Genomic DNA, 12,499 nt, shown 5'->3' with positions numbered 1-12,499 from the left:
TAAAGTGCTTCTAAGAGAGGAACCTGTCTCTGGAATGCGCATGTGCCAGTCCACTAAGCCTGCCACTTCTTCCTAACTTATACGGTATACCCAAGATGAGATTACTCTGAGGAACTCTTGCATTTTACCAAAATAGGAATATAATTCACGAGAGATAGCTGTCATATGAGAGAGGATTGTATGTGATGTGTAATCTACGTTTGAACTTAATCGGTTTGAAGTTGAAGGCTTAACCATCTAAGCTGACTGCTGGAACATCCTGAATATTTACCGCACTGAAACTGAGCATCTCTTACAGTCAGGACACCTTGGCTTAAAATTATGTCATTATTTTCTCTGTCAACAAAACACTTTTTTACCAGCGTACCGCCAAGCAAGCTATAAGTACCTTTTTAAAAAAAACTGCACCAACGAGGTTTACTCTCACAAAGTTATGTGGTTGTGGAACTTGTAAATGCCCAGTTAAGCACCCTCCCACAGTGGGGAAAAATAAATCGGACACCAATGAAGTGCTTCACCCAAAAAGCGCGATTCCTCACTGCGTCCTGCAAAGTCAAAAGAAAGAAAGAAAGAAAGAAAGAAAGAAAGAAAGAAAGAAAGAAAGAAAGAAAGAAAGAAAGTGAAGCAACGACACTATGTACGTATTCTGCGCAATCACTGCTCTTCGTGCAGTGCGTCACGCGCACTTCATAAGCGCGTATTTAGGTATGTTTGGTCAGTATATGGCAACGCTGTGTGCGGAGGAGAGGAGGCAGGAGATGACTGCTGCCCCCCTCACTTCTCCACTAACCTCTCAGGAGAGTGGGGGGAGACGGACTGCATGGGGAACGTGCGGCTGCACAATGATCGCTTTTCTCTGATAAAACGTTTGGAAGCGAACTCGAAGAAGCGCAGTGAGCCATGCGCACACAGACCGTTTTGGCAGTTTGTGTTAAAGCCCTTTCTTTAAAGCTACAAGTGGTCTGGAGCCTGCTATGGAGGACTTTGTGAGTCAAAATGAGTCTGAGCATTGACAATGTCACAGACTTGTGGAAAAATGGTTCCTCGAAACTCGACGGGGCGTCTTCCCAGTTCAATTTCACTAACAGCTCTGGGGGTAACCATACGGTGCGCAGCGAGATGGACCTCACCCGAGCCATCCCGCTCGGCTTGGTACTCGGGGCTTTCATCGTGTTTGCCATTGCGGGCAACATCCTTGTAATTCTCGCTGTGGTGTGCAACAGGCACCTGCGGACCCCGACCAATTACTTCATCATCAACCTGGCTATCGCGGACCTGCTGCTGGGCACCACGGTGCTGCCTGTGTCAGCCACACTGGAGATCCTGGACTACTGGGTGTTCGGCAGGATCTTCTGTGACATTTGGGCGGCGGTGGATGTGCTGTGCTGCACCGCGTCCATCATGAGCCTGTGCGTAATATCTATTGACCGCTACATTGGAGTGAGCCACCCGCTGCAGTACCCGGGTATCGTGACGGAGAAGCGGGCTCTGCTGGCCATGCTTGGGGTCTGGGCGCTGTCGGTGGTCATCTCCATCGGCCCTCTGCTCGGGTGGAAGCAGCCACCGTCGCCGGACGACACGATATGTCCCATCACCGAGGAGCCGTTTTACGCGCTCTTCTCCTCCCTCGGCTCCTTCTACATCCCTCTCGTCGTTATACTGGCCATGTACTGCCGTGTGTACATAGTCGCCAAAAGGACCACTAAGAACCTGGAGGCAGGTGTGATGCGGGAGAGGATGAACTCCAGCGAGTTGACCCTCAGGATCCACAAGGGATCTCAGGTGCACGAGGATCCCGGCAGCTCTGGCACGGGGAAGGGTCGCGCGAACCAGGCTAGAAGTTCGCTCACGGTAAAACTGCTGAAATTCTCCCGGGAGAAGAAAGCAGCTAAAACTTTGGGAGTTGTGGTCGGCATGTTTACCCTTTGCTGGCTGCCCTTCTTTCTCGCCTTACCCATAGGTAGGTTCCGTACGTCACTCGGTGGGGGTCTTTTGTACGCCCCACGACTATACTTTTTTTTTTTTTTACATGAAGCAATTTGCAAAAAGACATCGACAACCTTTGTTCCCCCTGGAAGCCAGTTTAAAAACAGATATTTAATTGGTCAAAAACAGCCTGCAGAAAATACATCTCAGTCACATAAATGTCTCTGGGAAGCTAAACTGTTGCTGTTAAACGCTGCTGCAGGCATTGCAAATCATATCTGCCGCACACAGAATCTCCTGGGTTGCTCTGCTATCATTAAACGTCTCGGTGGGCTCTACGGGTTTAGCCATTACTGCTGAAGTAAAACCCCTTATCTTGTAGCAATATGTGACGCAGAATGAATGAATCTATATCATTGATCTGGCCTAAGCCTCTGTTTATGTTGCAAAGTTAAAAGTTCACCATTTTCTCTGAAATCAGGGCCCCATTGGAAACGCCAAAACATTTCAAGGAAGTGGAATTCACTGAGAGCTCATCCAAATATTTTCAGCGTAATTCAGTGTCTGATTTGATTTGTTGTTGCACTAAATACACTGTGAGTGGTAGGTGGCCTCTCTCTGCTCTGGTCAGTCATTTCAGAAGCCTGTGGAGCCTGCTGAGGCTCCCTTATGATGCCACTGGCGCTGGCGAGCATTCAACAGCACTCTGGCATGAATGTTTAAAAAACTGCAGTGGAAATGAAGCAATGTATTGCAGGCTGAGAAAACATCAAGTCTTTGTTTAGCAGTGGCATTTGGGAGGGGAGGGGGAAACGGCCTCACTGAAAAACAAGCGCTGTATTCAAGAATGGGCCGGATGGTCTGAATGTGTGGGGATTAACCCCGCGGGGGCACCGTGGGCTATATGTATATGTTTGTGTACAGCCATGTGTCTGCATGTGTTCATTTAGCGTCGTTATAAGGGAGTGTGTTTATGCACCTGGCTTCAAGCTGCAGCTCATCACATCCTCTCACACACACACACACACACACGCAGTACCTGAGGCAGGATCACTATGGAGTGCTACATGGCAGGGATTATTTTGCCCCAAGGCATCCTGGATGAGATACCGAATGTACATACCAAATGTGATTTTACAAAGTTCTCAATTTGCAGTTCTGAGAGGCTTCTACGCCTACATTCAGGGGTGGACTTCAGAAGGACCCTCTTTAGACACTGCCAAAAACCAGCCCCCAAGTTTCTCTTTACAGTCTCTGGTGTAGAATACTGATACATTGCGACAAAGCACCATGCAGCTTTATTTACTGCCCACTTTAAGTGGCTTAAGAGATTCATAAAAGCATCCACAGAGAGAGTACTCTGGCAGAGAATGGTGCTACTATATAGTCATGTCAAAGCTGGGCACCGAGCTCCCTTTCTTTTTAACATATTTTATTTTAGCCTTTATTTTGTTCAGCTTTTATTGTGTTGGGACAGTCTAGAGAAGGCAGGAAAGCAGGGGGAAAAAAGCAGTAAAAGGCCTTGGGGCGGATTCAAACCTCTGCGTTAGCCTGGGTCGCCTGCTCAACCCAGGGAGCTGAACCGGGGCCCTGAGGCACCTCTATTTTCAGATGCAGATTTGTGGGAGATGTTGTTTTGAAGTTAAAGTTTGTCCTGCTCTCTGCTCTCTGGTGTGACTCACGTCTTAAGTCTGATAGGACAGCGGCACTATCCCTGTGTTGATCCGAGCCTCCACCCACAGAGTGGGATTTCCTGTTTCACACTTGTTATTATCCTGCTCCTTCCTCTGCACACTGCCACTGATTCGTATTGTAACTCATGTGGTTGGTGATGTGTGCGCGCGTGTGTGTGTGTGCTGGTGTGCAGTGGATGGGTGATGAAATATTTATCCGTGTTTATGTGAATGCATTGCAAGTTATGCTCGTTTGTGTCTTGAGCGATTGTGTCAGCGTGGCTGCAGATGCTTCTGCCTCATCCATCACTGCAGCTTTTTAAACAATTAAAAGCTTTCAGAGATCAAAGTGAGGCTGGCCAAAAGGAGCCACTGCAACCTCAGATCCATCAAGTTTTAACCTGTGAAGAATTATATGAACTGTCCCTTAGCTACAGGTCTCACCTATCTTACGCAACGTCTGTTATTACTGTGGAGTTTATTTTTTTGTCATTGTACATAAATGGCAAGCAGGCAGCAACGGTTCCCACAGTTTGAGTCATTCCTTTTCAGGTTTTAAAGTGTCCTTTTTCCTTTTACGCCTTTAACTTGGAGCAAAAACCTCAGGATTATAAACACGACGTCAAATTTTTTTTAAGTTAGTGTACTCCAAACCAGCTACTTTGGACGAAAAGCGGTCCAAAATCTAACACACACTTGCTGTGAACTTTCAGCATCTGCATATTTGTCGGTAAAAGCGTCATACCTAAACTTAGAATGTATCAGCCTATTAGTCTGGCTGTTTCTCTTTTAAAAATGTAAAGCTTGCGTTCACTTCAGGTTGGCTTCAGCAAGTTTCCAAAGTTTATTTGATTCTGATTTTGATTTTTCGGGAACAAGATTGAAGAAGTTCAGAGTAGGCACTACAGTGCAAACACAACAATTTGTAAAGGCAACTTTACAGTCATGTAAACGTCCCACTTCCATTAATCATGTGCACCAGTGCCTCCTGATGCTTGTTGTGTTGACTCATCTGACAAACTGACCCAGACTGAAGCCGATTTCCAGTCTTTTAATTTTGTTTCATGGTGTTTTATTTTTCCCTAAAGACTCATTTTCATCCAAATATCTAAGTTAGATTATATCCATCTATCCATCCAGTCCAGGTTTGCACTGGGGGCTGGAGCCTATCCCAGCTGTCATAGGGTGAGAGGTGCAGTAGGGCAGCCAGTACACTCCATGATGTACTTTTACTGTTGATAACTATTTATTTACACTGACACTGACCTTTCAAATCTCATATGTCCCTTAAGCAGGTCTCATATAACACATGCAAGATAATAGCTTAAGGCAACTCTGCAGCAAAAGCTATAGCAACATGGGTTCACATGCAAATTAAAGTGTTCCAAGGCCACTGTGCACAGAAGCAGATTTTATGATTGTTTACAAATATTTATTTATTTCATGTCTGTGATGAGATGAATTTCATAGTTTTATCAGCTTAATTAGACATTTTCATGCGTTTGTCTTGTTCATAAACAATTAAAATCTACAAAATCTACAAGATTTACTGAACAACAAAAGTCAATTTGCCCACATGAGTAAAACGAGTGCAGCTCATATTGAATTGCTTGCTAAATAACTGAAAGTAATTCTGAGTTATCAGCGAGGTTACTAATTAATTTTTGCTCCAGTGACTAATCAGTTAATTGACTTTTCAGGCCTGCATAGATATAAATGAAGAAAAGCTTTCTTCATATTGCTATTAAAGGGGAAAAAATGTTTAACTTTAAATAAATATACACACAAATAAATATATTTTAGAACCAGATCGACTGTTATCCTCACACTTGTCCTCATCTCTGCGCTCATCCAAAGAAAAGTTTTTAGTGTTTCATTGCACATATTTTCCCACAGCTCTGTCACAGCCAGCATAGGCACTAATGTCCTGTGAAGGCCTCGCATTGAACAAGTGGTGCAAGCAGCGTGTCTAAATGTGAGAGAATCCAACACCTGAGGTGTTGTTTCCTCATTTTTTGAGCAGAAACAGTTAATTCTGTGGGATTCTCATACAGCTTCTTTGGCTTTTAAGGCCGCTGAGCTGGCCCGCCTGTGCGCTCCAGGGTTAACTCAAATGCTTTTTTGAGAAGGAAAAATAATTAGAGAGTTAAGTGTCAAAGCAATGAAAAAGAAAGGAGGTGGCAGAGCAGAGCAGGAGGTGCCACGGGGTATCGGGGTGAAGACGAGGGGTCTCTGGGATGTCAGCTCAATTTTCCAAAAATAGCTTCACGCTACGGTTTTCATTGAAAGCAAAGCGAGAGGGCAATAATGCTTTTTTCCTCTCAGATCAAGACGTATTAATCATATTTACTGCTGTGTTATGAAACAGGATGTGTGAGAGCAGATTGTGTGTGTGTGTACATGGCACAGAATAGGCATCACTACTTCAATTAGTTAGAATAACAGGATGCCATGTTTTGTTAAGATGTTCCTGTGTTTCAGAGTGAAATATGCGTGTGCCTGTCCTCAGGAAGGAGGTGCAAACATTTCTATTAACAGAAAGGGTGAGGCCGCAACCCGCCCACGTTTATCTGTATACTATTGTCCCAGGGCTGAGCCCATCGCCTCCTCTGCCGTTTATACTATAGCTTTTAAACATAAACACTTGAAAGAGGACAAAAATGGACCACGTTCACACAGAACTTAAACACACAAACATGAACCATGTCTGGACACTGGAAGGTCTGCTGTCAGCCAGCGCTTCCTACACTTTTATCCCACGTTTGTGTTGAAAGGAGACACGGGAACATGATGGCAGGGTCCCAACTTATACTCTCTGTGGGATGATCGGGATGTTGTTAAAGGGGGTTTCCGAGGATGGAGACGGTGCTTCGTATCGGTTTTGCCTGTGTGGATGCATGCTCTCGGTGTCCAATCCAGATGCACGTGGTGTAGATTTATACTACTGTCGCCCAAACCGAGACGTTACAGAACGTAAGCACGCAAAATATTTAATAATCAGGGTTGATCAGTTTCAAAAGGTTATGGGTGAGAAAAGAATAAGCAGAGATGTGATGCAGGCAGTCAAATCCTTTTGATTTGCAGCCAGCTACTACACAGAGAAACAGACTGACAAATGGAGATGAATGGAGAGAGACAGACATGGAGAGAAACGAAGGAATGACCATATTTTAATTCACCAAATCCCCTCCTCTGTATCCCAATCACGCTCATAGCTCACACAGTTATGTAATCACATTTAAGTGGCCGAGCAGAGGGGAAAATAGCATGTGAAAATACCAGCCACCAAGAAGACACCGATTCATCTGGAGTTTATGGGGCCAAGACTCATTCAGACAGCAGTCTCATCTCACAGTCTAGCTACCACACACACACACACAGAGAGAGAGAGAGAGAGACAGCTTCTAGTACTTGGAGCCACTCATTAGGATGAAAGCTGAAAGCGACATTTCCTCATATTGTCAAACAATCACTTTCATCAACATTACAAATTGTCCACAGCAGCGTGTACGTGTGCGTGCGTTTTGGAAAGAACACGTCTGGTTCCATGCTCTCATGTTATTGCGACGTCAAAATCAAAGTGTGCTTTTGACCCGGGTACCTGCGTCAGTTCACCCTTTGGCTGTGTTGTGTATAATGCACCTTGTACAGCTTAGAGTAATCGTTAAAGCTGTTGATCTGATTTTCATGAAGAAGTAAGCTGAGGTGTCTCTGGTTGTCAGAGGTCATTTCACACTTGAAAGCCTGAGATCGTGGTGCATCCTCAGCCTATCCAGGAATGTGATATCAATTTAGGAATGTGGGCTGGTGTAAAGAAACGTTGTTTTACTCACATCAGCCTACACACAAACACGCGCGCAAACGCACAATGTGTCTGTTTCACACTAATCACGCTGTGCTGTGCTTATTAATCCCCTATTTTAGTCTTCAGGCTTCCCCTCTCACCTCATTAGCTTGTAAGATATCCTTCCTGTATTTAAGCTCAGCCACAGTAGGACAAAAAGCACAGCAGGGGGTAGATTAATGCAATTTAACCCAGCCCAGATCTGCTCATACATGGCAAACTTGCCTCATACTCTTTCAAAATGATATCATTTCGTTTTTCGTGTCGAGTCTGACCAACGATCACGTCTGCACAGCTTCAGCCATGTTACCTGTGTAAACACAGACAAGGCCACTAGGCACCGTGCAGAAAGGAGGCACTTGTGTTGCTAGTGTAACCTCCATAACCTCTGACAGGACAAACTGTCATTTCACTTCAACCTTTTTTCCCCCTTTTCAGACCAGCTCGTCTCTCCCACGGCGCATTTATCTAAAAGGGAATTCAGGGTCAGCTCACCTTTTCTGCTTTCTTGATCAAGTGTATTGTTTTACTTTCTTTTGGGTTTTTTCTTTTTAAGGAAACACATTATCTGCTTGTGAAGGCCTTCCTAAATACAAGGTTTTCTGTAATGATGAATAACATATGGAACTAACTGTCTTCACATCCTCATCTGAAGACTGCAAACGGTCTAAGAGTAAAAAAAAACCCCGTTTATCTTAATCAGTGCTGCCACCTGTTGGATATGATGCAACATCAATAAAGGATAACTAAACCAGGAAGTCTCAGTAATGTGTAATGAGTATAAAATGATCTTAAAACGACCTGATTAAATGGCTGTAATTGATCCATGTTGATCACTTTCTGTCAGTTACATTTATTCAGCCTCCAGATGACTCTGAGGTGCCATAGTACACTTTCATATTCCCTTACAGAATATATAAATAACCTCTGCTGACTTTCACAGGAGAGATTCAATCCTCAAATTTAGCAAAAATGAGCATATCATCGCTCACTATAAATGTAGCTCAGGACTGCATGCTTATTCATGAGTCATTTGCTGAAAACATTTCTTTAGCACAACTTAATACACATTTTTTCCGACATGTACAAGGTCGTTGGAATCTCAACTTCGGATGCTTCAGGTGAAAAGGTCAACTTTCACGACTGTGTTTCGAGTGTGGAGGTTGAGTCAGAAGGCGAATAGCTTAGCTTGTCATGAACCCTGAATCTCTGCTGGTGAAACAGTGAGAACACATGATACTACCTAAAATGAGTAAGGTCTTTGAGTAAACAACACTTTTAGTATGTTAACTGTTGAATTACTCTAGCCATCAGATCAATCTTTAAATTAAAAAAGCTGTTTCAATCCGGCTCAAAAGCCACAACGTTTTTATTTATTATTTTTTATTTAACCTTTTTTATATAGGTAGTCCCATTGAGACCTAATGTCTCATCTACAATAGAGACTTGTTCATAAAGTGGAGATTGACACCAGAGTTTGCAGAAGCATTGTTTTTATTATAAATCATTCAATAACCTCAACAGAACCCTGAGAAGGATAAATGGAAGGGGATGGATGGGACGTCAACTTAAAAAAAAAATCCCAGAGAGCAATTGAAGAGAAGAAGTGTCATCTCCCCCAACCTATCCTCAGCCATGCCTTTACCCACACCTCTGGAAGTGTAGACAATTGGCACTTAAGCCTTGGCAACACCCAGAGACTCTTGCACTGCCACTACGAAGGAGTTGCAGAAGGGTGTCACAAGGTGAACACGCATATCTCTGAAAATAAATCAGTCATTTAAAGACCCAAGTTTTCAAATCTGAATTATATCAGAGATTTTTGATAGTTTGTTTTTACAGTAACAATCGAAGTCTAGTTAACAACATTATTTTTAACATTATTTTATTATTAGGATAAGCGTTACTTAATTGGAGTCTAAAATTTAGGAACTCAGCTAATTGGCTTCATTTGTACTGTGCAGCCTGGTTTTCTGAGATTTAATTGACGGCCTTGCATACAAACAAGTTAAAAAGCTCAGGGAAAATAGTGAAAACTGAGACGTTAGAATATATGTAGGGTAATAAAAGAGTTTATGGCTGACACATGTTCTTATATAGAAAAATCGATTTCACTTGACGGTTTATTTATCTTTTACAAACGAAAGAGGTAATAATGAATTCCATTTAGATATAATCAAAAATAAGAACTTACTTGTGTACAGGTCAGAAAACCATGACACTGCCGTCTACTTAGGCCACGCCCCTCAAGTCACTAAACCGCTGCTGTGATTGATTTAACATCCTTAAAGTGGTAGGCACCCATTTTAGCTCCTAATCACACGGTATCACCTGAGTTATCGTTAGGTTATTTAAACTGGCCGTTCTAAATTGGCCTTAGGTGTGAATGTGAATGGTTGTCTATGTGTTAGCCAAGAAGCTAGCTATAGCTATAATGGGGCCTCTGGACTCCAACCCCTCCACCACACCGCATTACATTACTGACTAGATAAGAGAAAGAAAATAGAAGGATTGATGTTAGTTTTATGTGAACTAGTCAAAGAACAGAAGAAATTAGGATTTCTGCACAGAGCCTTATTCACAATAGCTCCAAATGTTTGATTTGGCAGATTCTGTCAGATCCCAGTTTGTGTCTCCTCCCTGGATCAAAAAAAGGATCTTTCACTTGTTGTATTGGTGAATGTGTAGAATGTGTAGGCGACTACATCAGCCATGCTTACTATTCATGACTAAGAGCAGCTTCTCTTTTTACCCCCTGCTGTCCCAGGGTCCTTTAATGTGCACCTGCGGCCACCTGAATCCCTCTTCAAAGTAATCTTCTGGCTTGGTTACTTCAACAGCTGCCTGAACCCCATCATCTACCCCTGCTACAACCGCGAGTTCAAGCTGGCTTTCATCCGGATCCTGAAATGCCAGTGTCACCAGCGCAAACGTCCCGGCTGGAGAGAGTATAATTACCGTTCCTCCACCTTCAGCTCCTCTGGAAACTCACGCAAAAACTCAACGGACCACAACTCCGGCTGTCTGAACGGAAGCCAGCGTACTCTGCCGTCCTCAGCCAGCCCGAGCCCGAGTTACCTGAGTAAGGGTCTGCCGCCTTGCCCTGAGGGGGAAGCATTATACATCTGGGGAGCTACCACCCCGACTCCCTCCACCCCCAACCTGCTGCCCGGCAGCCCCATTGATTGCCAGCTGACAGCTCTGAGAGGAGGGAGAACCGCTGAGGAAACTACAGGAGGAGTTTTCTCTTTCTCCTTTGTGAAGAATAAAGATAAGGGAGGGGTCAACAAAGACCTTATTGTGCCTGTTGACAAAGTGTGACTCATTCGCCGTACTAAGATGAGACTTACTGGTTCATTCCTTATAGGGATCACAGTAACAAACAGAGCAGGGAAGTAGGGTTTCACAGGCTTCACTGTACATGATCCCATGATCATTCATCAGTCAGTGGATTATCATTGTCATAAGCTGTCAATGTAAGGTGAAGAGTACTGACTATGCTGCTGTATCACAGGTATGTCGTTCCATGTTGCTGTAACTGAGATTGAAAGTAGAGTTTCTTTCAGTAGACAGTAACAGCTCTGACACAGTGTTTGCTGCCCTCTTGGGACTGGACACAAATCTGTGCATGCATGTTTTTTTTGTTTATTCAGACTCTAGGAGAAAAGACTGAAAGGACCTCCATCCAGCACAGCCTCTCACTCCCTTTCAGTTACAACTCCACATCTGCTCTGTACAAGAGCGAACGTGTCGAAGAACCCGAGTCGTGTAAAAAGCGTGGAAAAACAAACGATCACTGTTCTGTTGCAGTCACTTGGTATCTTTATGGTATATTGTGGAAATAAAGTATAACCTGTTTTATCTGCTGTGCACACAATCATCCCATATCATCTTCTTTGTATGTTTGTAGAAATGTGATGAATAAATAAAAGTAGAACGTTGCTTGAATTCTGCTTCAAGGCCAACTCTTCATTTCTCACTTTGCTCTGGCAAACAAAGAGCTCTCTCAGGTATTATCCGAGGTGTTAACATCAGTCTGATGATAGAAGCAGAAGCAGATGGTGTTTATTAGATTTACAAAAAAAAGGTTTTCCTCATTATATAGATAGTTAACGTAAACACAGCTCATGATCGGTTGTTATTAAAGTATTAATCACCAACTACCAATTAAGAGTGTGATAAATCCGATTTTTTTAGAAGATATAAAAGAGAGGATCCAATACTGGAGACAGAAACATGAAGAAGATCAGAAAAGTGCAAAAAAAAACCCTCAAGAACAAAAACTAACACAGAACCCAGGGGATTGTCTGCACTTTTGTCAAATAATTCAACACATACAAGTAATCATTACACATATTTAAAGATTTATTATGTTAATTCATCTGCTTCTCATACTCTATTACATTAGCAGCAAAAATGATCCAGCAGTTAAATTTTTTTTCTACTAAAAGATGCAAAATCCACCTTTTTATTTTGTCCTTTGTGTATTTCATAAAGTCACACTTCCTGGAACTTTCCTTGACAGTTGTTGGTCCTTTCCACCAATGATTCAAAGCCGGCTTTGTCTGTGATTCATTACAGGTACAAAGACACACAGTTACACTGTTTGATTTGTAATAAGAGTAAAGTGGTGGTTTGTATTGTCACGTCACAGCATCCTGGCATACCCTGCACCTTTCCCAAAAACTGGGATAGGCTCCGGCTCCTCGCTCTGCAGGCCTGAACTGGATAAGAAAAGAAGCTGGCTGGATGGATTGATGGATAAAATAAAAAATTGAGCAATTAGCGTGCCTCAATAATATTAACAATATCCACCCACCAACATGTCTATAGATCACCAACACATCATAAAACACATTATATTTAAAGAATCTGTACAATCCACATAAGAAGCTGTTTAAAAATAACAAGATAACAAAGTGATTTTACTTTGTAATTTAAAAAAATGCTAATAATTTACATGGATTTTACCACTTAGTACAACACAGTACATTCAGCACTTCGAGAGAGACCAGCTGTTTATTCTGCTTCAGAGTGGAAGGTGAGTGGAGCTTAC

At 42.9% G+C, this 12,499-nt stretch overlaps 1 protein-coding gene across 1 annotated transcript; it reads left to right on the top strand.

Moving 5' to 3' along the window:
* Positions 1-641: 641 nt before the first annotated feature.
* Positions 642-11,384, top strand: LOC102202229 (alpha-1A adrenergic receptor). The gene is made up of 2 exons (XM_005719804.1): positions 642-1,960; positions 10,211-11,384. Exons 1-2 carry the CDS (start codon positions 997-999, stop codon positions 10,762-10,764), a joined length of 1,518 nt encoding a protein of 505 aa, XP_005719861.1. The 5' UTR covers positions 642-996; the 3' UTR covers positions 10,765-11,384.
* The last annotated feature ends 1,115 nt before the right edge of the window (positions 11,385-12,499 follow it).

The sequence above is a fragment of the Pundamilia nyererei genome, unplaced genomic scaffold (genome assembly GCF_000239375.1).
Source record: "Pundamilia nyererei isolate P.nyererei 1_Seehausen unplaced genomic scaffold, PunNye1.0 scaffold00001, whole genome shotgun sequence".
NCBI lineage: Eukaryota > Metazoa > Chordata > Actinopteri > Cichliformes > Cichlidae > Pundamilia > Pundamilia nyererei.
This window is presented reverse-complemented; position numbering and strand designations above follow the sequence as displayed.